The 26,651-nt window shown below is 39.1% G+C and overlaps 3 protein-coding genes across 4 annotated transcripts; 1 reads left to right on the forward strand and 2 right to left on the reverse strand.

The window, feature by feature from the left end:
* LOC131334168 (DAR GTPase 2, mitochondrial-like) lies at positions 1-4,692 on the forward strand. 2 transcript variants are annotated; one of them, XM_058369063.1, is made up of 8 exons: positions 1-1,191; positions 1,571-1,675; positions 2,243-2,320; positions 2,888-3,038; positions 3,169-3,239; positions 3,561-3,657; positions 3,782-3,981; positions 4,375-4,692. In XM_058369063.1, the coding sequence occupies exons 1-8, from the start codon at positions 1,027-1,029 to the stop codon at positions 4,615-4,617; spliced, it is 1,110 nt and encodes a 369-aa protein (XP_058225046.1). In that variant the 5' UTR covers positions 1-1,026; the 3' UTR covers positions 4,618-4,692. The 2 variants fall into 2 exon arrangements, with proteins under 2 accessions (XP_058225046.1, XP_058225047.1); XM_058369064.1 differs by lacking the exons at positions 2,888-3,038; positions 3,169-3,239.
* Positions 4,693-4,919: 227 nt separating this feature from the next.
* LOC131334170 (aluminum-activated malate transporter 14-like) lies at positions 4,920-6,830 on the reverse strand (the record flags this gene model as incomplete). The annotated part of the gene is given in 4 exon segments (XM_058369070.1): positions 4,920-5,584; positions 6,180-6,317; positions 6,433-6,554; positions 6,809-6,830. Coding segments are annotated over 4 exon segments (696 nt in total), but the record flags the coding sequence as incomplete, so codon positions are not given.
* A 6,592-nt stretch (positions 6,831-13,422) lies between these two features.
* Positions 13,423-14,179, reverse strand: LOC131332555 (uncharacterized). Its single transcript, XM_058366864.1, has 3 exons — positions 14,166-14,179; positions 13,800-14,121; positions 13,423-13,740 (listed from the first exon to the last, which is right to left on the reverse strand). The coding sequence occupies exons 1-3, from the start codon at positions 14,177-14,179 to the stop codon at positions 13,423-13,425; spliced, it is 654 nt and encodes a 217-aa protein (XP_058222847.1).
* Positions 14,180-26,651: the final 12,472 nt, after the last annotated feature.

Consider the following 26,651-nt stretch of genomic DNA (forward strand, 5'->3'; position numbering starts at 1 on the left):
GTAAGTCCCTCCACAAATCCTTGATCCAAACACAACCATTTATCCATTAGAAGTCCCCATTGGTTCATGCATTGAACTGTTGGCTTTTCAAAACTCCAGAGCTGTGATGCAAAATCGCAGAAAATCTTTAAGGTCTATAACTCTTCACAATTTGATTTAATGGAGCATATACTATTTTGAGAAAAAATTCACAAGGCTGCTTTCGCATTTCGAACTCACATCCAAAGTAATTTCCTTTCGTAGATAGACGCTCCATTAAATGAATCCTATAAAGATACAGGTGCTTGGAGAGTTACTCGTTGGTGCAAAATTACTTCATAAATTTGGCACGAGAATGACTTTTCCCATATTTAACAGCAAATTTGGTCATCGCGACGACATAAAAATTTGACACGCCCAGTGCACTTGTTCTGAATAGCTCTCCATTTTCTAGATCTAGCACTAGAAACTCATGAGATTGGGGTTACCGTCTGAATAGTTTTTTGTGCTAATTGCAACGTCCAGGTCAGTTTACTATTGGTTCCCACCGTCCACCAACGGGGTCCAATTAGGGTTCTATTAGTATTGTTATTATAGAAATAGAAGTCACAAAGGTCATCCATTCCTGATAAGTTGCAAACTTTATACTGCATAGTCAGTAACCACAGCCCCAGGAATTGCCTATTTCTGTTGTGTGACTGAAAAATAAAACTTTACTCGTAGTGGTACTCTATTAAAGCGATATAGATATAGCCAACGCTCAGAGCCAGAGGCTAGGCCTGTAAACCTGCAGAACAGAGTTTTGTCCAGCTCGACCTCGGCTCATTTATTAAACGAGCCAAAAACTTGAGCTAGTTCGAGCCTTAACGAGTCGAGCTTTTGTCGAACAAGCTCGGCTCTCGTTTACTTTACAATTAGTAGTACTTTATGGTCTTTATTCGAGCGATATAGATATAGCCAACACTCGAGGCATACAGTTTAATACTCTAGTTGGAAGACCGTTTTAAACCAGTTTATTCCTTTCGAATTAGTGGGTATACTAAGCCAATGGCTGCAACGGCTGGCTACGTTCAAAAGTTAGGTGCTGCCGTCAAGAAAGTGGCGGGAAAGAGAGGGTCGAGTTGGTACACCCCTCACATGGCGGCGGCAACTAGGGCAATTATGGAGCGGATTCCGTTGGTTGATCTGGTCGTTGAAGTCAGAGACGCAAGGGTGCGTGTTATTCGAACTCGTTTCTAGTTTTGCTTTTTTAATTTGGTTGACAGGTTTAGTGGCAAAGCGGGTGCTTGATGAAATGCCTGAGTGGATGTGTTTTGTGCTAGTTTGCGTGAAACCATTTAATTCAACTGTTTTTGTGATGGGTTAATTTGTTAAAGTTACTCGGCGCCCACTAGTCATGGTCTTTAATGGATGTTTAGGAACATTGTAGTTAGTGGAGTTGAAGAGGAGAGATATTGGGATCCTTCAGTTTTATTGTTTCTTTCTGTTTTTTGATTCCCGGTCTTCAGTGGATTTTAAAGCACTCTTTTTCTTTTGCTTTTAGGTAACCTACGTATATGGATTTCTATCTTATTATTATGAATTTTTTCAGGTTCCATTGTCCTCGGAATACGAGCTGTTGAGAAACTTCCCACATTCTTTGAGGCACATCATACTCTTGAACAAGATGGACCTAGCAAGTCGCCCGCAATTGAAGGTTGTTTTGTGTTTGTCTTATATACCTTATTTCTTAACGTCGGTAGGAAGGTTGATTTACTGAACTATTGGTTATAATAGGAGGTAATTAGGCGAAAACCTATTCATAATTTCATATATTGTTTGAACAGTGAATCTATAAAGCGTCACCCAAATAATATGGAAGAAGTAGGTTCAATAATAAGTGTACTTGGGTTTTGGGGTCGTTTTTTCCTACCAGGTCTTGGTATTATTAAGTTCCCTGTTCTGATCCATTTAAAATAAGTTGCCACTTGCAAGAATCAGCACATTTAAGAGATGAATGAACATGAAGTATGCAAATGTACTGCCTCCTAGTTACCAAAAAAAAAAATTTGTACTGCCTCCTTTAGTCACCCTATGCTACCATTTGTAATTAAATGCTTGGTTCTAAACGATGTCTATGGTATGGAATTTATTTGTGTACGCCTCAGGTAACATTTTATTGATATAAAAGAATTCATCTACTGTAGTTGCATGAACTTTCAGACCATTGACTTGACAGATTCACTTTTGTCTGATAGCTTTTTCATCTTGCATTCCCTTACAGGTGTGGAGAGCATACTTCGAACAACAAAACTTGATTTCTTATGAAGTTAATGCCCATAATAAGGAGCATGTTAAGGAGGTAACCCCAAAATCTCTTTGAAAATGCATTTCAACGTGGAGCTGGGTTCCTCTAGGGAATTCTAACAGTGTTTCTCATTCGAGTCTATTATATTTAATATGAAATGTGCAATGAATGTGTTTTCTTCAAATAACCTGTTTCCATGATTTCTCATTCTCGGCAGGGAGTCACCAGTTTTTTTTTTGGTAAATGGAGCATTTTATAACCAACCAACCAAAACAACACAGGGATGAGAAGTCCCAAAAACCCTGATTGAAATATTCCAAAGACCAATTAGTCACCAGTTGTGCTAAAAATTGCATTAACTTCTGAACAAGTCCAAAATAAGGCTCGTAGATACTAATTTAAGACTGTTTTTCTCCTTCTGGTTGGATAGGGAGTTAACTTGACAGGGTCACTTTTGGTCTGTGACAATTTGACTCTACCATGAACAGTGTGTCAACATTGAGAAGTTCAAAAATAGCTTTCATACATGAGAAGAGAATAATGCTTGAGGTTTTCTTGTAGTGGATTCTCCTAATTCAATCTTAGCTTATCAAATTTAGTTTGGATGTCAAATATTTACAGTTCCTGAACTTTTTACAAGCTCGGGTTCGAGAATTGACGAGGACTGATCATGCAAACCATACCATAACAGTAATGCTTCTTGGGATTCCAAATGTAGGCAAGTCAGCCCTTGCTAACGCCTTGCATCAAATTGGCCGCATTAGCGCTGCAGGTGCTTCAACCTTGTGAAATTCCATTAGTTGTTGGTTTTTGTCAAATTCAATTCTGATTTGAAAGAACTAGTTTCCCTTCAAAATGGATTTGCTGTGATTATAATTTGGTGGGATTCTTTTTTATATAAGAGAAAGGAAAGTTGAAACATGCAACCGTGAGTCCGTTGCCAGGGGAGACGAAAGATATCAGCAGCCTGAAGGTGTGTAATCTTCTGGCTTTTACCATTTTCTAGAACTCCTTTTGGAATCATGTTCACACACTTGAATAAGCCAATATGACAGTTACTAGCACTAGACTGGACTTGTGGTTGCGGGCTGACTAAGATCCTTGGTATTCATAGTGTGGTTTTTTTGTTCCCCATGATGGTTTGGTTGGTTGCCAAGGAATTTCAAAAGATACTATATGCCATCATTATATACCTTTAGATGCTGAAGTTTTTCAGCATGTCTATTTTCTTCAATTCCCTCCTCTGTATTTTCACTGTTCATCATGTAAATTGTTTGGTGATTTTCATTTCCAGATTGGTAGCCATCCAAACATCTATGTCCTGGACACCCCTGGGGTACTGCCTCCTATGATTCCTGATGCTGAGGTGTACTCCAAACTTGCTTTAACAGGTATGATAATGCAGAAAACTGAAAATCTTGTTTTATGAGCTGACAGGGTCATTTGGGATTGGTCAAACAAAAATGATATTTAACCTTCGAGCAGCTCAGCTCACGTGCCTGATTTGTAATGCAGGAGCTATTAATGACTGCTTAATTGGGGAATCAGAACTAGCTCAATATTTTCTTGCAATCCACAACTTGAGTGATGAATATAAGAAATGGGCAAAATTGTCAATGAATCATAGTGAAAAAATAACAGTTGATGGAATGGAAACTTCAAGTGACTCCGAGTTGGACAAGAGACGGAAGCAGTATGCAACAGATCATACCCAGGTGCAAATAATCATCTATCAATCTAATAATCTATCATGTTGCCGATAAAATAAATAAATAAATCTATCGTGTAAATTTCAGTAGTTTATATGAATTTTTTTTTTCTTGTGATAGTATGCTTTTGAAAATTGGAAGCACTTTTCTTCGAACTACATTAGGATGTGTCTCGAACTGAATACTTTGTTCCCTGTTTCCCCCTAAATTGCCTTCTCTTGGCTAATTTTGCTCTTCCAAGTTTACATCAGTATCTTTCATAGCAAACTAGGGCTTCGTATTTTTGTTTCCCCCCTCAAACGAAATGTCATTTGGTTTGTTGCTATTTGTTTCGGGTAAATTTTATAGCTCCTTTTATCTCGATCTTCATCTGATAACTACATTCGCAATTGTTCACAGGATTTTGTGGTGCATGATGTTCGTCGTACTCTCTTTGAGACGGTTTCATCTTTTCCTGGTAATCCGGAAGCTGGAAAGGATTTAGTGGAACTTATTGAGGCACAATTTTCAGAATTGCAGAAAGCTTTTAAGGTGCTTGTAGACACACAGGCTCGCACCAAGGTTGCTGCCAAGTTACTTAATTTGTATAGAACTGGAAGGCTGGGGCATTATACATTAGACTCTATTCCGAGGAATTCTTGATGACCCTTTTCTTTGTAACAGTGTTATTGTCGTCCTCAGTACAACTAATTAAGTGTTTATATAATTATTTTACCATGGTGATTTTGATGACAAGCTAAATTTAATGATCCAAATATCATGGAAGGAAAAGATTCAAAGGGAAATCCCTTATCTTCCAATAAAAGTTATTTAGAGCAGCTGCTCGGTGCCATCCCAGTAAGAAAAATTGTTTCTGTAGGACTTATTTGGTACTAGATGAAGATAAACAAGCAATGAAAAACCAAAGGCACCCCACTAATTCTTGCTGCAAAAAATGTAACAAATCGGTTGAAAGTGTCTTTAGATTTGAGATTATGTAGCAAAAAATGTGACAAAGCTGCTATTTAACCCAATAGCAACAAATTTATTTGTCACTCCTGTTCAGCTTTGACAGCAGAAATTGCAAATTTTCAGTAACCAGATTGCCTGTCAGTATCTGGATATCTTTGCAGCCCTCGGGATTTTCACTGGAACCCTCATCAACCTTGATTTCTATGCTGTCATCTTCTTCATGGAACTCCTTAAAATGCGCAACCTACGCCAACTCTTCCACTTCTTCTATCACAAGGTCAAGCCGAGCCACGGTCTCAATCAGCAGCGAAACAAAAGCGGAAAATGGAAGTGCCTCAGAGAATTCAAGTCGTGTGATCAGTCTTATTAGTCGTTCTGTTCATTATCTTCAGCTGTTCTGGCCCCTGTATTTGCGACCCAAAAATCCAGAAGGCTTGGCTGCTTCAGTTTTTGTTGGGTTGGAAGTGAGAAAGAGCTGAGGTTGAGTCTTAATGGAGGCATCAAGTTCTTCCAGAGCTTCATGAAGGTGATCTGAAATGTGGGCTGAGAAATGGTGATGCTTCTTTATGGTTTCTGCTAGTTCCGAAAGGACTTTTACTATTTCTTCTGCCACGTGTTCGCAAGGTTCTTTAAACAACGCTCGAACCGTCTGAGGAGCCTAAAACACCAGAAATGGGAAAATTGTGGCATACAATATTAGAATCCCACTCCAGAACTTCAAACTCAACTGGATATATGCAGATATGATCAATGGGTCTGTCAACACTTTATATATTGATGTTATAAGTAACATCCAAAAATCCTGCTTATACAGGCTTCTTTTGGACCACAGGTCACCAGAAGACAGGTTCTACACCAGATAAAGAAAAACGTAAAGATGATCAAAGAAATTTGGACTTATAAATAAGTTTTTTAAAATGGCGATTATCAAACGTTAAGGACAAGAATAAATGTCCTTTTAGGTTTTTCTACTTTTTGAAACCACCAATAAATAAGTTCTTTATGGAGGAGCCAAAGATGCTCTGATGGGGTTTTTGTCGATACAGGTAGTTTATTTGTCAACCGAAATCTGGCACTATGGAAAGCAATGAGGCCAACCAACTGATTGAAGGGATGCATTAAGCTAGTTTATTTTACACATGATTTTGTTCTATGTGCCTTTAACCTAAAATTATTTGCACACTAAATGAACATCTCCACGGCCCCCAATGCTAAACTCCCCAGTAAAGCATGTGAAGATTTGCGATACGTACCTGAACATGAGATTCTAAACAACCATGTAAAGCAAAAGCAGTGTATGCTAGACGCCTTAGAACAGTTCCCAAATGCACATATTGCTTCCAAGGATAACAATATCTCGAATGGCGAGGTTCCCAGCTAGCGAATGTAGCCTGTCAACTCTGTGAGTATTAGGTCAGAGAGAGAATAAAACTTCTGTTCTCTGGTTTTCATATTTATTTGGAGGATAACTATGAGGCATATGAGCAAAACCAACTAAAATCATACCAAGGATTCCTCTGTTGAATTACATTGAAAATTTTCTTTGTAGCTTTTCTCCAGAGCAGTAGTTTTTGAGGATTTGCTCGCATCTTTCGTATCTGGTACTTGAAAATATTCTTCTACACATGCTGCAATATTTTTAGGCCGTGTCATTATGTATAAAGGGAACCTAATGGATAGAATAATCTTGTTTGTGAGGATCCTGCTGCTAGATTTAGAAACCAAGTGCCAGAAAGAATTTGTTTGGTCAAGTGTAGCTAGTGCAGGTGAAAGTTCTTCAGCGCATTGTCTTGAAGCCCAACCGTAACTTACTCATGATTCAGTCAAAGCAAAAATATACCCAAAAATTGAATGGGGTCAAAATGTACTTATGTATCAATACCTGTGAGGTCATCAGGGACTATGCATTTTCACTCTGTCATCCTGCAGACTTTATGAGCCATAAAAGTCTCTAAACCGTGTTAAGATACAGGAAATATAACATTAAAGACGAAGCATAAATTTCTCATAAAGAAGTTTCAGCTTCTACGCAAATTTCATTGCAGTAATACTGACCTTTATCAATCTATGGCTCATCATTGATAAGAAGACAGAAAGGGAGAGATTTGTTCTTTCCAAACTGGCAATATGTTTTACCCCGTCCCTTTAAAACCCAAAATATTTTACACCATTTTCATTGTTAAATGTTTCCGAGGAAACAAAGGAAAAGGTGCGCATGCTCTACTTTTTTCCCACATTCTATTTTCCTTTAACAAAAATGCACAAAAATGTCAGATTAGCAAAAATAACAAGTGTAAGGATGGGAAATATTGCTGGCACACTCGTGCACTTCTCCCCTTTTGTTCTTCAGGTGTCACCCTGGACTTCGACACATGAATTAGTGAATTCTCTGTTTACTATAATAGGGATACCGATTTATGAAGGTCATCAGATTGAAACAGCTAGCTACCCATACCTTGGATTACTTTTGCCAAATCTTCAGGAGGTCTTCACCAGACCGGCCAGTTGGGAAGAATCAAGAGACTTGTGATGATGCATATGCCACATCCAATGGCAATAGTGTAAATACGTGGGATTGCCAAATGGAACACATTGTCATCGTGATAAGAACCAACTGTTATCAAATTAAATGTCAGAAGAAATACTATTCATCCATTGTCACAATGCTTCTTCATGCCAGGGATGAACCTCACGTATGTCGTAAAAGCACCTGCAAACTTGTGGAGTACTAATTAATATGTACGGTTAAATATACGATGATTCTCCCATGCCTCTAGCACATGTAAGGTATTCATCAGTATCTGATTTCTTGCCTGGTGGGGGAAGTCAGTTATTCCTTTGTATGAAAGAAGATCTATAACCATGAGATGATAATGAAGCAAAGAAACTCTATTAGTGATCGATTTCTTTCGTCTTATCATTAGACTTTAGTCTTGTGGAAGTCATTTCTAGAGCAATGTTTAACTTTTGATTTCTTCCGTGTTTCGCAGTACTACTCCAATCTAACAACGCTATGAGTGATTATAATCGACATGATGCCAGGAGAAATGCTGTATTGGTCTTTCTGGAAAAGATAACAAAACAGGGAATCATAATAGAGAGAATATGAAAATGGAATTCCTATTACATACCAGTAGGGAAAACTGAAAAGCCAATACTGATTGCACAACCAATGTGGCCAGCGTGGCGTGCCATGATCTCAATAAGAAGTGCAAAACTTAAGGCAGCAAGTGTCCCAATCCCTCTGTTGATTCTTTTATACAATGTGGCACCTGAATCACCAAGAGTTGGTCAATTTTCACTATTCATGTTGCATGGGTTATTAGAGTCCACCATTTAACCATCCTAGATGTCAAGTACATTGCAGGAGAACATCCAATTCAAGGCTAAAAGTACAGAGGGCATCCATAACAAAATTGGATGTAAAAAAACCAATCACACTCCTCATAACACAGACTTTAATTCTTCATAGTACAAAGAGAGACAATTCAAAATAAATAAATAAAAAACAAAAAAAAACTGTAGCAAACCATCCAAAAAAAATTCAAACTCCCCCCAAAACCAAATTGTGCCACCAAGAAAAAGAAAACCCACAAGACCCATAACCAAACGGGGCTTAAGTTTGTGCTTCACTTGGGCTCTATTAATTCATTGGCGATACGGCTCTGATTCATCATACTGCTTTTGCCGAAACCAATGCAAGGATTACAATTTACAACTAAACAAACTCCCACAGCTATTGGGCTATTGAATACCACAAAATACTAGGGGAACCTTCCTTCGCCACCGCGTTTCCGATCTTCCGAGCTCTCTCTGTCCACCACGCCGCCGCACTCTCCATCTCGCCACTGCTTTGTTTTCCGGCCACCTCCATGCAACAATGTACGTATAATAAACGTTCTATATAACGTGAGTATATAATAGGAGAGGTTGTATGTGAACCCTTTTATCTATTCGGTATTATGTGGCCTTTTAAATTGGGCTGGCCCAATTAAAAGTAAGCATGGACCCGTTTCAACCTTTTCTCTCTAAGCATTATTTTCATTGTGTGAGATCTTGCTTCGTGCTGAAACTTCGGAGGGAAATAGCTAGTTACTAGACGGTTCGATTTATTCTTTCGCTGCTATACTCAATTTAGATGAACAATAGGCATGTTCTTGTTAGGGCTGATCAAAAAACCCGGTGAACCATAAAATCGGTCCGAAACGTACCGATCCGTACGTTTTGGATTGAAACCGTGGATTATTGGTCCGGACAAGGATTAAAAAATTAAAAAATTGTGACTCGCGGTCCGGACGTGGATTTTTATTTTAAATCGTAAATTAACCAAACCAGACCGTGAGATATTTATTTTATATATATATATATATATATATATATATATATATATATATATATATATATGAATAATTTTACCACTATTATAAATATTTCTAACTATTTTAGTATTTTACCTTTAATGTGATATAGTAGTATATGTTCATAATATAAAACTTAAGGGTAAAGTGTCCGGAGAAAAACCTTCTTTGCGGTCGTTTATGTGAAAAAGAGTTTACGGAGCCCTGATCGCGCACGTCTAAAGTGAATTGAACGGTCCGGATTTTAATGAAGTTTTTCTGGAGGAGCGTCTGAAGTGAATTGAAACTTTTCCCCGGAATTTTTTTATTAAAATCTCGACCGTTGATTGTCGAAACGGACGGCTGTGATTTGATGCCTCCGCAAATGACTGGTTCACTGTGCGCCGTGAATTAGTCTCTCTCATACTATTGTACAGTTTGTACTGTATACTCTTAGTCTCCCCTTCCCTTGCTTACACACTACACAGATAGGGACTTGATCGGTTTTTCTTCTAAAACTCAAATACATTACCCTTCATTTCTCTCTCTTCGTATATTATTGCACTTGAACCTTGAAGGATGAATTTGGAATGATGGAAATATGGAATGACTACCTATTTCAAATGCAGAATTCAGAAATTGCTAGTTTTTTTTTTTTTTTTGGTTTGGGCTTGTTGGTTGCTTATTTCCTTATGACATGTAATTGAAATTCATATTCCCTTCTTTCTCTCTCTCTCCTGCGCTAGTACACATTTCTCTTTAGTTGGTAATTCGCATGTGACGGATCTCGAGAACACACGGGTTTATAACGCGGATGATCTCAAGGAAGTCGTGGCAGCAAATAAAGATCGAGAATAGACTTTGAATATGTTTGGAAGGAACAAGTTGTAAGTATTTTGTAAGGCTAGAAGTTAGAACATTTGAAAACATTTGCCCTTGGTACAGTTCTTGAGCTACTTTCTTGGGCAAGAGGGATCTGTTATGACTTATGAGGAAATGAACTCTAAATGTCATAAGCATCTAGACTGCCAAAACTAAAAAAAGTGCTGTGATTCTGATTGATTATTGGTCAGAGGAGACAAGGAACCTTCTTGTGGCCTTTTTTTTTAATATAACGGAGGAACAACCCTATAGCTAGGCCGCTAAATGGACCCAATTGCACAACCCAAACATCCGGGGGAACTAGCGCGGCCGCACCCGTCACGACCCCCGCTTACTCCAAGGAACCTTTTTGTGGCGGCATATACAGTTAAAAGAGCTACCAAGTCCTTTCTTTTAATCCTAACTTCCTAAGGTGAGGAAAATATTTTGTAGCTTGAAGGGAAGAGATGGATTAGCAGTGGCAGGGCATTCTTATTTCTTGATGTACAATTTCCTAACCCAGTCTACCGTGCAATATTAGAGGCTAGGTTTGGCCCGCTCCAAGGAGAAATCACTCAAATTCAATACAAACAGAAACAATGGAGTTTTACGACGTCTCTCTCTCTCTCTCTCTCTCTCTCTCTCTCTCTCTCTCTCTCTCTCTCTCCATAAGTTCATATGGAAAACATGCATATAAATAGGCAAAGCACAAGGAGAAAAGGCCAGAGGCACTCAAGCCTCCGTCAACGAGTGGGTAGCAGCAGATGGCACCGAATGGCACAGGTTGGGCAGCTTGACTGATAGCTGGAGACCCATGTGCCATCTCTCCACGTCCTCTCACACCTCTCAAACTTGGGAGGTAAATCAACAAACTGGTACCTACCACAACTTCATGTTGAAGATAAGAATACAGAAGAAAAAGAAAACAGAAGCACAATCTTAAAGGAACACTGGATTTATGTGGGTTCATCCATGAAGGCTTCAGCCACCATAGCTGCAGCAATTTCCCTATGATAAAGAAGAACTACGGAATGCATTCCTCTCCCTAAATGTATATAGCTAGGTGTAGAATATACTACTGTTCCCTTTGTTATTGGATTCGAGAGACATGCCTTGCTTTACCATACTATCAGGCTCCACACTCCATTAAAATATCAACGAACTTAACATTTTCAAAAACAAAATTCTGGAATGACACTATAGTGATCTCTAAATGTCCAGGATTTTTCTAAAATCCATAGCCCAAGGAAATTTCTTACCAGCCTGAGAAAATAAATTAAAAACACACAAACCATTCGCAAGTAGCTCAAGGCTTGTTAAGGGTTCATTTAGTAAATGAGCCGAACTCTGGTTAACTGTAGCTCGACTTGTATGTATGCACTCGCCTTATTTATAGAGGCTTGTTTAGTAATCGAACCGAGCTCAAGCTCTTAAATACCAATTGAGCTTGAATATTTGGCCTCGACTTAACTGATTAAATTTTAACTAACCGAGCTCATCCTAACTAACTACTCAAAGGCATTAAAGGCGATGAAACTAAATTCACGAAACGCATCGACTTAAAATTCAACCAATCAATGATTCCGCAGGAAATTTTGATCGGCTAATGCACAGGAATTCTACCACAGGCCCAATCAAACAGTTAACAATAAGGAAATAATGTTAAGAAATAGACTCAGAAGATGTCAAGAATCATGCCTGTTCGATCAAACGGTGCACAGGGCTACCATTCGAAGTGAGATTCGACGTCTCTCTGAACGTATTCCGAAACAACGTCAGCAGATCGTACGTGAACTTCTTCGGCATCTCGTAAACGTAAACCCTAAGAGGAGGAAGAAACGGATCGCCGTAGTGCCTTTCGGTCTCTGTTTTCCAAATCATATCGTCCAGCTTCTTCACGCCTTGTTCGCTCGCTGAAGCCACGGTGTCATCCAGTAGAACGCGAGGTTTTTGGGTGAGGGGCGAGGAATTTCTCGAGGGAGGCGACGAAGGAGTAGTCGGCGCTGGGGCTAGAGTTTGGGGAGGAGCGGAGCGGGAGGGAATCGGAAGGAGATGTGAAGAGGGAGATGGTGTAGAAGAGGAGAGAGAGGAGGAAAAGGAGGAGTCGTGCGGGGTGTTATGGAGGAGGAATGTTTTCCGGCCATTTTTGCAGAGAGGAGAGAGAGAGAAGAGTGATCGAGCTCTTCACTTCTTCGGTCCTTCCTTTAAGCGTAGAAACAGAAACACGCGTGGGGTGTTATTTGAAAAGCGTGAAACGGAACCACGCTTCTATTTTAAGCGGCCAATTGCAATTACACGCGGCCAAGTGTAAGTATAAGCGGCCAAGAGACATGTAGGCACACAAGATTCGCGAATGAGAATCAAGTTTTCAATAATTGGCGGCCAATTGTAATTACACACGGCCAAGTGTAATTATAAGCGGTCAATTGTAGTTCGTCGCGGCCAAGAGACATGTAAACACACGAGATTTGCGAATGAGAATCACATTTTCAATAATTGGCGGCCAATTGTAATTTCACGCGTCCAAGTGTAATTATAAGCGGCCAAGTGTAATTAGTAGCGGCCAAGAGGCATGTAAACACACGAGATTCGCGAATGAGAATCACGCTTTTAATAATATGCGGCCAGTTGCAATTATAAGCGGCCAAGAGTTATGTAAACACAAGAGATTCGCGAATGTTAATCACGCTTTTAATAATTGGCGGCCAGTTGTAATTTCACGCGTCCAAGTGTAATTATTTGCTGCAAAATGTAATTAGTCGCAGCCAAGAGGCATGTAAAACACACGAGATTCGCGAATGGAAATCACGTTTTTAATAATTGGCGGCAAGATTTAATTAAACGCGGCCAAGTGTAATTATTTTCGGCCAGGTGTACCACGGCCAAGAGGCATGTAAACACACGAGATTCACGAATGGGAATCACATTTTCAATAATGGTGTTCTTCCTATATAAGTGTAGTGACAAGTCTTGGAATCGTATTTCAAGAATTGAGTGCAGAGTTTTATTTTTGTTGGAAATGAGTTACAGGTGAAAAGAATGGGGAAGAGAGAGAGAGAGAATTACGGGAAGAAGAAAGAAAACGAACATATCCACCACACACTCGCTACTCTGCACAACCTCCTTATATCTCCCCTCCCTCCCTAACAGACTAACCGACTGACAAAATATAGTCAAAATGACATCAGAGCACCCTATCACTCTACAACAATTACAATAAAGCCTCCCTCAACAACACAACTATTGCAAGTATACTCCCATTCCTATCATTACTCCCCCCTTGAAAACAACCTTGTCCTCAAGGTTGAAAATGAGGAAACCGTTGATGCAAGTCATGCCAATTCTCCCAAGTTGCATCTTCAGGGATGGAGTTGGACCACTGAACTAAGACTAGAATGTGAGGCCTATTGTTCCTCTTAACCAACTTTCGCTCTAAGATAGCAATGGGCTCCAACTGAAGTTGACCATCGTCCCCAGTCAAGGGCAGCTCTTTTTGAACTACCACTCCAGTACTGATCAACTTCTTTTTCAACAGCGAAACATAGAACACTGGATGGATTTTGGAAGAAGGGGGTAGATCCAGTTTGTAAGCCACTGGTCCCACCTTTTGTGTAATCTGATAGGGCCAAAGTATTTTGGAGCCAACTTAGCATTCCTGCGAAAAGCCACAGTGACCTGCCTAAAAGGTTGCAGCTTAAGGAAAACCCAATCACCAACGTCAAAAACCCTCTTTGATCTGTGCATGTCTGCAAATTGTTTCATCCTATGCTGTGAGGTAGCCAAACGTTCCTTGAGCAATTTAAGGATAGTGTCACGGTCATGTAACAAGTTTTCAGCAGCTGCAACAGCAGTTCCATTAGGAACATAGTGCACCAAGGTTGGGGGAACTTGACCATACAAGGCCTCATAAGGAGTGATGCCAGTAGAAACATGAAAAGTGTTGTTATACCACCACTCATCCAAAGAAAGCCACTTGGTCCAAGCTGTAGGGCGATCACTAGTCCGACATCGCAAGTAATTTTCCACACATCTATTCACTACCTTAGTCTGACCATCAGACTAGGGATGGTATGCTGTACTCATGTTTAAAGAGGTACCCTGCAGTCGGAACAATTCCTTCCAAAAAGTGCTAGTAAAAATTTTGTCTCTATCTGACACAATTGAGCTGGGCATACCGTGAAGCTTGAAAATGTTATCCATGAAAGCTTGGGCAACTGTAGAAGCAGTATAGGGGTGAGCAAGGGAAATAAAGTGAGCATATTTGCTCAATCTGTCAACCACCACAAATATCACAGATTTAGCTGAAGAAATGGGTAAGCCCTCTATGAAATCCATGGAAATATCACTCCACAACCTTTCAGGAATTGGCAAAGGTTGGAGTAGCCCAGGAGAAGCCACAGTTTCATTTTTATGTCTCTGACAAATATCACAGGATGCCACAAATTGTAGTATAGCTTGCTTCATGCCTTTCCAATAAAAGGCTTGCTTCATCTTCTGATAAGTCCTTTCTCCTCCTGAATGGCCACCTATTGGACTGGCATGATGTTCTTGAATGAGTTTGAGCCTAAGGGAAATAGTGTTCCCAACCACCAACCTAGATTTGTAATAAAGCATCTGATGTTGCCAAGCATAAGGGGGATGACTTGCAGGATCCTGCTGCAAATCCTCTAGTAATTTTTGTAACTCCTGGTCCTGCATCCAACTGTCTTGGAGTTCCTTTACCCAGTGACACAACACCACTGTCATTGCTGCTATTGATCTTTGTTTTTCTGGAGCTGATTGAAGCTCGCCGTCCACTCTGGATAAGGCATCTGCCACAACATTGATTTTGCCAGACTTATAGATAATCTCATAGTCAAACCCCATGAGTTTGGATAACCATTTTTGTTGCATTAAAGTAGTAACCCGCTGTTCCAACAAAAACTTCAAACTTTGGTGGTCTGTTTGAATGATAAATTGTCTACCCAAAAGGTAATGCCTCCACTTGGTAACCGACATGACTAAAGCTAACAACTCCTTTTCATAAGTAGATAACCCCAAGCTGGTAGATGATAAAGCTTTGCTAAAGTAGGCTATTGGTTGTCCTTCCTGCATTAATACAGCCCTAACACCCTTGCCGGATGCATCACATTCCAATACAAATGGTTTAGTATAATTGGGTAGCGTCAAAACTGGAGCAGAGGACAGTGCAAGTTTGAGTTGATGAAAAGCAGCTTCAGCCTCTTGATTCCACTCAAAAGCATCCTTTCTAAGTAATAAATTCAATGGTTGACAAATTTTTCCATAATCCTTGATAAACCTTCTATAATAACCAGTCAATCCAAGGAATCCCCTGAGAGTTTTAACTGATTGAGATTTAGGCCGGTTAAGCATACTTTCAATTTTAGCTGGGTCTGCAGCTACCCCTTGAGCATTGATCACATGCCCCAAATATTCCACTTGTTGTTGACCAAAAGCACATTTGGACATTTTTGCAAACAACTGATGTTCCCTCAATTTGGCCAAGGTAAGGGAAACATGGTGTAAGTGGTCTGGCCATGTTTTACTGAAAATGAGTATGTCATCAAAGAAAACAAGCACAAATTTCCTCAAGAAAGACCTGAACACATCATTCATGAGGCTTTGAAAAGTTGAAGGTCCATTTGTCAAACCAAATGGCATGACTAAGAATTCGTAATGACCTTCATGTGTACGGAAAGCTGTCTTTTCTATATCTTTAGAGCTCATCCGAATTTGGTGGTAACCAGATCTTAAATCCAATTTAGAGAAATATGTTGCCCCATGCAATTCATCTAAGAGCTCATCAATTATTGGAATAGGGAACTTATCTTTGATGGTATTCTTGTTCAAGTCTCTGTAATCAACGCACATTCTCCATGTATTGTCCTTCTTTTTGACCAACAAAATTGGTGAAGAGAAAGGGAAAACACTGTGCCTAATAACTCCTGTGGCCATCATTTCTTTGACTATCTTTTCTATCTCATCCTTCTGAATGTAAGGGTAGCGATATGGTCTAATGCTGAGAGGTTGAGAGCCGGCTTTAAGAGGAATCTGATGATCGTGAGCTCTCAAAGGTGGCAACCCCTTAGGGTTCTTAAAAACATCGTCATACTCATGCAAAGTAGAAAGTAAATCAGGAAATACCTCAGTAGTTGGCACAGCTTGTATACTACATATTTGAGCCAACACTCCTGAGGTCTTTTTGTTGAGTATTTGCTGCATCTTCTTTGCATCCACAAGCTGAATATCTGTAGTGCCATCCCCTTTTAACAACAACTTCTGCTCTAAAACAGAAAACTGCATTTGAAGGTTCTGGAAATCCCACAATACAGGCCCTAAAGTTGACAACCATTGAACTCCAAGCACCATGTCACATCCCCCTAAGGGTAGTAGAAGTACGTCGGAATTAAAAAAAAAACCCTGCATAGTCCAGTGCAAGTCCTTGACCAAAGCTTTGCTGTAGATTTTAGTACCATCGGCCACCACAATGGTTAAGGGATTGGTTTGCTGAGAATGAACCCCTGCTCTCTTAGCTATTCCAGGATCCAGGAAGTTGTGAGTGCTTCCAGAATCTATAAGGATGTTGACAGCAACCTTCTTGATGACCCCCTTAACCCTCATGGTCTTATAAGATTAGATTCCTGAGATGGCATGTACAGAAATGTGAAACTCCTCTGGACTATCAACTGGTAGCAGTTCTTGAGAGGCCTCCACAAATTCATCTTCATCATTCCCAACTTCAATCATAAACAATTGCTTCTTTTTGCAGACATGGCCTCGAAAATATTTTTCATCACAACCAAAACATAATCCCTTGGCCCTTCTTTCATCAAACTCCTTTGGGGTTATACGTTTCACCATGCCACCAGAATCTATAGCTTTAGAACTGATTTCTTGAGGTTTTGATGATGCCACAAATGGGGAGGAAAGAGGTTTTAGTGGCCCCCTATTCCTCCTTTAAAAACAACTGATGAAAAATTCTTCATTGAGGCCCGTGGTTTTATTAGCTAACTCCTCAAACTTTTCTGGATATATTTTGACAGAACTCCATTGGCGAAGCTTTGTCAAGTGTCCCACGGCATCCTCAAAGGCATTTTCCCCAAACCTAAGGAGGAGAACCCTAGAAAATTCCCTCCAAGAACGCAAGGTGTGTGATTTCTCAAACCAACGGAACCAGTGCATAGCCTTATCTTCCATGTGTAAAGAAGCCAAACGTAGTTTCAGAGTTTTGTCTATTGTATTCAACTCGAATTTTTTTTCACATTTATAGATCCAAGCCTCTGGATCCTCCCCAAAAAAATCGAGGAAAATCTAATTTGGGTTGAAAGATTCTCATAGAAGTTGGATGTTGAGAGGAATTAGGGTTTGGTAGCAATGGAGATGGGAAATTTACCTTTTCCTGAAGTTGTTCCAACTTGAAATTTAGAGTTGTAATCAGATTCGTTATTCCTGTCATCGTATCCTTGATCCCGTCCATGGTCGTCGCTTGTCGATCCGTAACATCTTTTTATTTTTTGGTCATATGAAGAATTCAGTGCACTTGTAAGAAAGATTATGAAAATAGACCGTATGTATACGTAGGTCCAACTACTCAAACGTAAGACCACACCCCGTCCCCTTAGGCCCCTCGAAATGTCGTCGGACCAACGGGAACAACAAGATCTTGAACGTCAATGAGATAATATGATCGGAGATCCAAATTGTTCAACAAAATCATCTTGGATGGAAAAGAATCATCACCATACTTCTGAAAACAGCAGCAGAACATGAGCACTCTACTGGGGTTAGATTTACCCCATCTAGTCTAGAACATCTGACCATTGCTGAGGAAATGAATCATCACCACTCTTCTGCAAAGAAGAATTAGCACTCGAAGAACACGTGACTGTCTATGAGTCTCTTTCCCGTTGTAGCAGAGAACACAGGAGTCCTCAGAGATCACCCAATGAAGCCAACCTGTTCTTAGGGGAAAACCTGCCATGAACAATACAAAAGACCACCTAGGAAACCACACAAAGTGAACCCATGGAAGAGTCGGTTTCCATGAATGTATTGCAGGAAGTTTAACATTCTTTTTGAAGCTTTAGAAGTCTCAAGGAATGGCAAACATGAACCCACAATAAGCAAAACTTGCAACAAGAAGGACATATGTAATTTCAGGAGATGCGCCCTGGGAGAAACTAAAATCAAATGAGAAAATAACAATGCGCCCGGAACACAATTCCAGTGCGCCTGAGGCGCATTACCTCAAAAGAGAAAATTTCAATGCGCCCGGTGCGCACTCTATTTGCGCCTAAGGCGCATCAGCAGCAACTATTTCAAATTCATTTTGACTGAGTTTCTTAGCCCTAATTGGTTGGAGATTGTAAAATGCAAACCTTAGATATTATAAGGATTGTTCAAATTCATTTTTGTTGTGTCTTGTGTGTAGTGCTGATTGCGAAACATTCTCAACATTTGTTTCTTGAATTAATGTCTCTTCGCCCAGATAATGTGGCGATTATCTCTGTTGGGGTATGTAACAAACGTGAATGGGCAAGCATCTATTCTAGCATGGTTCGGTAAGGTTATTGACAGATGGAAGGAAACAAACGAGGAGGATCGATTACAAATTAACTTTGTTGATGATGATTTCTTGGCGAACGTGGGAAGCGTAGGAATGAAAAGGTGTTTGATAGCATAACCTGTGAACCAGATTGTGCACAGGTTGAAGGGTCCGTCTGGCAGGATTAATTCAGTTCTCATTACTCTGGCCACTTCTTCTTCATTTGCACTGGTTCTTCTCTTGGCGCGCACTTTCTCTTTTGTGGCTTCAATTGTATGACTTTGCAAGTCAATTTGATTCGTTTCAGCTCCTAATGGTCCCATTTATCGGAATTAATGATAGTTTCCACTTCCTTATCTTGATAAACTCCCCCTCAATTTGCAGAAGCAGAGAAGTGGAGTTTATCCTACAGGAAAAAATAATGGACACAAGAGCATATTGATATATAAGTGTCAAAATCCATCTTTTATTTCTGATGTATTAAGTCGTTTCCATATTGGAGGTATCAGAAGCCAATTGCACGAAGTTTAAATGTTCTATTAGAAGATTAGAAGTCTCAAGCAATGGCAAAATTGAAGTCTCAATAAGCATAATTTGCAAGAAAAATGACCCTAGTAATTTCATTAAATGCGCCCGAGGCGCAACTGTTCATTATGCCTGAGTTGTACCGAATACATCAAAAGAGAAAGTAGGATGTGCCCGGAGCGCAATTCAAATGAGGCTCATTACAAAAAGTGAGAAAATAGGATGCGCCTGGAGCGAAACTTAAATGCGCCCGGGGTGCACTACATCAAAACAGACACCTTTGGTTGGTAGTTTCAAAAGCAAAAATTGGAGAATGGTTGGATTCCCGTATGCGGTTCGCACAATGGAATCAGGACCTGTAGTAAATGGAAGCCTGCATTGGTATGGCTCTAAGAAAAACTCTGGTCGCTTCCTTCCGTGCATAAGATTATTTACTTCAATCCACATCTCAATAACTTTAAAAAGGTACCGATGCCAGAGCCTAAGCACAAGGAGGAGGGAGATATGATTTTCGGGTTGGGAGTTTTGGATGGATGTCTTTCTGTGGTTTGTCATGACAACCCAAGCAATTTTGAATGCCACAATGTCGAGGTATTGGCAATGAAGGAGTACGGTATGCAAAAATCGTGGACTTTGTTGTTTATTGTATCGAATTTAACATTAATGCCTTGGGATACTTTGGAGCCATTATGCTATACAAAGGATGGTGAAGCTCTTATGAAAGTTTCCACGGATCGTGATGGCCATGGTATAAGGGCATACTATCTTGATGACAATTTGCATCGAGAAATTTTAATTCAACCTAATCACTACTATGATGCAATTAAGTATGAGGAAAGTTTGGTTACACCTACTACTGGTTACGATTAGGAAGCGGAAGAGATGAAAGGAGAAGCAACATATACAGAGTGTTGTTTTGGAGGCTTATACAAGTACCAAAAAAGAGGAAATGGTTCCTGGGAGTCCTTCTATATCGGAGAGAGAGATTTTGAGCAGCAAAACTCAGAAGATGATGATGAATCAGAAATAGATGAAGAATAATCTTACAAATTGCTCAAAAGAGTACAAAATAGCTAGGAGGAAAACCAGTGAATGCTGATTTCGACATCACTTGTTATTTTGATCAGTGTTTTGAAAACGCCTGGGGTGAAATCTATTTGCGCTTGAGGACTCAACAACTATTTCTAATTCCTTTGCAGTTTGTAGAATTCGACCCTTGAGCAAATCAAATTATCTCATTGAGGATTTCAAATATATTGTAAATTTGCCATCATCAAATTATTTCTTGTTAATGTTGGTGCGCAATATCAGTAGTTGATGATGCTTTTGTTACAAGTGTATATTCAATTAAGACTAGAAGATGATAATTCATTCAGTACATGTCAGTAGAAGTTTTGAGGAGGTGAAAAACTATACTCTGTAAAATGTGCAATTTGGCATGCAGGCCACTGGGTTCAATTGACACCACAGCTGCACATGTAGCGTTGCCCCGTGGAGGTGTTGTAGTGCTCTGTTGACATTGGTAGTGGTCTGCTTACTGTGCACTTTTCACGAACTAATTTTTTTTTTTTCATGTTTGGATTTCACTATCTTATTACTTTGAAAATCCTCTTTATCCATATATAACAGGTCTTTATCTCATTTAAAATGAGGGAGATGTGAGCACTTTATAGATAAGATTTAATTTTCAACTCATTGAGGGTAAATTGGTCATATAATTTTGAGGTTTAAATAATTTTAGATTCAAACTACTGGGTTATAAATTAGACTTCACAACCTTTCCACGGTTCAAACGAAAATCGGGATTCGGGAGTGTTCACGACAAATCTGCAGAGTTTGACCAATTGTGGAGCTTTATTGCTCTCCGGGCGCATCCTTCAAATTTCAAAATCGACCAAACTTTGCAGTCCTATCACGGACACTCCCAAACTCTAATTTTTACGTGGTTTGAACCATTGAAAATCTTTTCAACCTATTAGATTGCACCAAAAATTATATATCCGTGAAAATATATGACGATTTTACCCTAAATAGGTCGAAAAATAAATTATTTTGAGAATATCCTTGAATCCCAAAACTTTTCAATTGGATTAAAAGCTATTTTACATCGATAAAGAGTGTATTCAAAGTACTAAAAGATGGTGAAGTGATGGTGGTATAGGTGGTGGAGAGGTTGTGTTACGGTGACAGTGTTGGTGGTGGAGGAGTGGTAGTGGTCCGTTGATCACTGTACTTTTACTTCACCTCCACCCAATCAATTGACACACTATCACCACAACAACCTCTCAAGTACAACACCACCGTCACTTCCACCCTTATTTCACCACCACCCAACACACTAAATAAGTTAAAATGATTGCAATATTAAAATCTACCGCCTTCACTACGGGGACATAATAACCACTAACAAAGAACACATGTAGACTATTTGACAATTTTAAAAAGTTGAGAACGCTTCCTAATTGGTTTGGATTTAGAGTATTTAAATCTTAAAGCTAATCGTCAACACTTCAAAACTACCACCACTTCAAAACAACATTCACAATATACTCATCGATTCAAAAAGACTGAGAGTATTCAATTCAAGTTTCTTCGCTTCACCATATCACGATTCGTACGACCATCACCACCACGTCTGCCACCACAAAGATAAAAATCATCGAGAAATTCTTACTTTAACGAAGTTCGAGAAATTTGAAGTTTTGTATTTTAAAGAACTTTTCAAATCACCTCACAACCACCTTAACCATGATGGCCACCATTGAAGCTTCAAAAAAAATGAACTAGAATTTTCTCCATCTACAAAAGAAAGCCAAGCCCGAAAGTTACTGAGAATTTTCTCAATTCTAAAATTTTTTGCACCACAATCTCTAAAAGATTGATGATTCTTTTAGATAGATGTGGTGGTTTTAATGTAGTGATGAATCTTAACCTTGTGAATATAATTTTATTATTATTCATGAGCAAAGAATATTTTGGATGCGTTGTAATGTGGTTGAGTTAGATTATAATATATAGAATATCCTCAAATCATTTTCGGTGTTCTCGTTTTAGAAACATTCTCAAGTTTTGTTGTGTTCTCAATTTCACCTACACTTCAGTGGAGTGTAGATGCACTATGTACTCTCTAGAACACTAGAGTAACAAAAAACTACATAAGAACTAGGTATTTGAGTACCGAATGAAACTTAGAATGTGTTTTAGCCTAGTGGCTCCAATGATTTTTTTAAATTCCTTCTTTCTACCCCTTTATTATAAAAAAAACTTAAATGTCTCTGTATTTGGATTTCACCATCTTTTAGTTCCTTAAAAACTCTATTTATTGATATATAATGAGTCACGATACGATTTAAAATGAGAGACATGTGAGCATCTTACCGAAATGATATTTTTTCTAACACTTAGAATAAAATAATCACGTCTTTTAATGTACAAAATTTTTAGGATCCAAAACACTTGAGCTAAAAAGTAAATTGAACAAGCTTTTTAATAGTTCTAATCATGCGGAAATCGGATTTCGGAACTGTTCGGGGCAAGTCCGCAAAGTTGGACTTGTTTTGCAGCTTCATTGCGCCTCAGGCGCAAGCTTATGCGCCCCAGGCGCACTTCAATGCGCCCGGCCGCATCCTCTAATTGTACAACAAGTCAAACTTCGCGGGCTTGCACCGGACACTCCCGAACTCCGTTTTGCACGTGGTTTGAACTGTTAGAAAGCTTGTTCAACGAAATTTCCGACCCAAGTAGTTTGGATCAAAAAATATTTATACATCAAAAGACGGTACCATTTTACTCTCAGTGGGTTAAAAGAACTATTCATTTTGGTAAAACGCTCGCATCTCTCCCATTTTAAATCGATCATAACCAATTATACAATGATTAATAAGGTTTTCAAAGTATTGAAAGGTAACTAAGACAAACAATGAAACTGATAAGTTTGGTTTATGAAAAGTTGGTCAAAAGGAGGACGATTCAAAGATCATCGGAGTCAAAAAGGCTAAAATACGTTTCCGCGCCCATCTACAAATTCTAAGTTCCATTCTACACGCAAATTCCTAATTATAAGGAATTCGTCAATTGCATAAGTGTTTCACAAAGTTCAAAGGGCTTTCCACACATCATCAGATTGTCAGAAACCGTTTCATCACAAGGATTTGCCAAAGGCGAGACTTGTACATTTACAAAGCGAAATTTGATCCTGTACGCCACCAACACTGTCACTTGACCAATTCGAGTACAACGCTACCACCACTATCGGAATTTGACAACCACCCTTTCATATCTTTAGGACACTCGCAAGCACCTCGACCGATATAAGTTCGTCACTGTATTTTTGCTTCATCTCCACCCAATCAATTGACACACTATCACCACAACAACCTCTCAAGTACTACACCACCGTCACTTCACCGCCACTTCCACCCTTATTTCACCACCACCCAACACACTAAATAAGTTTAAAATGATTGCAATATGAAAATCTACCGCTTTCACCACGGGGACATAATAACCACAAACAAAGAACACATGTAAACAATTTGACAATTTTAAAAAGTTGAGAACTTTTCCTAATTTGTTTGGATTTAGAGTATTTTAAGTCTTAAGCTCATCGTCAACATTTTATAACTACCACCACCTCAAAACAACATTCACAATATACTCAATTCAAAAAGACTGACAGTATTCAATTCAAGTTTCTTCGCTTCACCATATTACGATTCTTACGACCACCACCACTTACCACCACAGCCTCCACCAACAAAAAAACCATTGAGAAATTCTTACTTTGACAAATATGAAGTTTGGTATTTTTAAGTATTTTTTTAATTACCTCACAACCACTTTAACCCTGACGGCCACCACAGACGCTCCAAAAAAAATGAACGAGTTTTCTCCATCTAAAAAAGAAAGCAAAGCCCGAAAGTTTCTAAGAATTTTTTCAATTTTAAAATTTTTTGCGCCACAATCTCAAAATGATTGATGATTCTTTTGGACAGATGTGGTGGTTTTGATGTAGTGATGAATCTTAACCTTGTGAATATACCTTTTTTTCTTTTTTGTATTCATGAGCAGAGGATATTCTCCATTCGTTGTAATGTGGTTGAGTTAGATTATAATATATAGAATATCCTCAAATCATTTTCGGTGTTTTCGTTTCAAAAACATTCTCAAGTTTTGTTGTGTTCTCGATTTGACCTGTAGATGCACTATGTACTCTCCAGAACACTTGAGTAATGAAGAACTACATAAGACGTGTTTTAGCCTAGTGGCTTCAACGATATTTTTTGTAGCCTTCTTTCTACCCCTTTATTATAAATAAAACTGAAATGTCTTTGTAGTTGGATTTCACCATCATTTAGTGCCTTAAAAACTCTATTTATTGATATATAATGGGTCTCGATACGATTTAAAATGAGCGACATGCGAGCATCTTACCGAAATGATATTTTTTGAACCACTTAGAATAAAATAATCACGTCTTTTATTGTACAAAATTTTTTGGATCCAAAATACTTGGGCTAATTAAAAGTAAATTGAACAATCATTCTAACGGTTCAAATCATGCGAAAATCGGAGTTCGGGAATGTTCGGGGCAAGTCCGCAAAGTTGGACCTGTTTTGCAGCTTCATTGCGCCTCAGGCGCAAGCTCATGCGCCCCCGGCGCACTTTAATGCGCCCGGGCGCATCCTCTAACTGCACAACAAGTCAAACTTTGTGGGCTTGCACCGAACGCTCCCGAACTCCGTTTTGCACGTGGTTTAAACCGTTAGAAAGCTTGTTCAACGAACTTTCCAACCCAAGTAGTTTGGATCAAAAAATATTTATACATCAAAAGACGGCACCATTTTACTCTCAGTGGGTTAAAAGAACTATTCATTTTGGTAAAACGCTCGCATCTCTCCCATTTATAATCGATCATGACTAATTATACAACGATTAATAAGGCTTTCAAAGTATTGAAATGTAACTAAAACAAACAATGAAAATGATAAGTTTACTTTATGAAAAGTTGGTCAAAAAGAGGACGATTCAAAGATCATCGGAGTCAAAAAGGCCAAAATACGTTTCCGTGCCCATCTACACATTCTAAGTTCCATTCAACACGCAAATCCCTAATTATAAGGAATTCGTCAATTTCAAAAGAGTTTCACAAAGTTCAAAGGGCTTTCCACACATCATTAGATTGTCAGAAACCGTTTCATCACAAGGATTTGCCCAAGGCGGGACTTGTACATTTACGAAGCGAAATTTGATCATGTACGCCACCAACACTGTCACTTGACCATTTCAAGTACAATGCTACCACCACTATCGGAATTTGACAACTGCCACTCGAAATTTTGCATTTTAATTTTTTTTTAAATGTAAGCTGCATAGTTTGTTGGTATTATTAAGTGTATCTACTTTTGAATTATATATTAATTATGATTAACGCTATTGAAGCATAAATTAAATTTAGTATTTTCACAAAGCTCCAATTGACAAAACCCAAATATGATAGATTTTATCGAAAAAGATATAAATATCTAGTTTTTAGAAACTATAAAATATTTGGCTCTAGAAGCTCTAGGATATCCGTGTGAAATATCTAGAGTTTTTTGTTGTGAGAAGTAGTCACATATGTAATTCTAGAATTATCTCGAAATTTATATTATATGAAAATATCTTTGTACTAGAGTCTTCCATAGAATAGTACAAATAGGGATGAGATCTAACCATTTTGTATCAAGCCAAAAAAAAGTAGGAGTTCAAGTGCAATGCAAATACTCTCCTTCCCCACCCTTGTCGTTACTATTCCTTCTCTTTCAAAAAAAAAATATGAGTTTAAGTGCAATGCAAATACTCTCCTTCCCCACCCTTGTCGTTACTATTCCTTCTCTTCCAAAAATATTGTCCAACTATGCAATAGAAACTCCAACTCTTTCAACAAATGTATCTCAAGACATATGATATGTATCTTGATACGAACTATATAATTGAAAAACCAATACATGATACGTATCCTAATTTGAAAACACTGGTGGTAGGGGTGGGAGATTCACTTGTTGTCCTCCCCCTTGTTTCTCGTCGCTGGCGGAAGTTTGTTCCTCCCCGGCTGAATCTTGCGGTGAAAATCTGTCGTGTGATTGTAAGATTCGGCTGACGGCGTGAAATCGTAAACCGTCGGCGAAACGTAGGGCTCATGCGAGACCGACGAAAGTGGCAAGGCAGTCAGTTCAGGCACCGTGACCATCGGCTTCGGTGCCGACGCCGTGAAATCGTTGCCTGGTGGAACGTAGAGCTCATGCGAGATTGACGGAGGCGGCGGCGAGGCCGTCAGTTCAGGCATCGCAATGAAATTGTCACTTGGTGGAAACGTAGAGCTCATGCAAGACCGACGGAGGCAGCGAGGTTGTTGGTTCCATCGACTCCGGGGCCGCAGCCGTGAAGTTGAATGTGAGCGGGTTCAGGCGTCGTGA

This window comes from Rhododendron vialii, chromosome 7a (genome assembly GCF_030253575.1).
Source record: "Rhododendron vialii isolate Sample 1 chromosome 7a, ASM3025357v1".
Lineage (NCBI taxonomy): Eukaryota > Viridiplantae > Streptophyta > Magnoliopsida > Ericales > Ericaceae > Rhododendron > Rhododendron vialii.

Bases quoted from the DNA above. Each gene is read 5' to 3' on its own strand.
- LOC131334168 (XM_058369063.1), top strand. From the start codon at position 1,027: ATGGCTGCAACGGCTGGCTACGTTCAAAAGTTAGGTGCTGCCGTCAAG. The intron at 1,192-1,570 runs GTGCGTGTTATT...GAATTTTTTCAG, and splicing joins TTGAAGTCAGAGACGCAAGG to GTTCCATTGTCCTCGGAATA. The intron at 2,321-2,887 runs GTAACCCCAAAA...AAATATTTACAG, and splicing joins ATAAGGAGCATGTTAAGGAG to TTCCTGAACTTTTTACAAGC.
- LOC131332555 (XM_058366864.1), bottom strand. The intron at 13,741-13,799 runs GTCACTGTGGCT...TGGCCCTATCAG, and splicing joins AGCTGCAACCTTTTAGGCAG to ATTACACAAAAGGTGGGACC.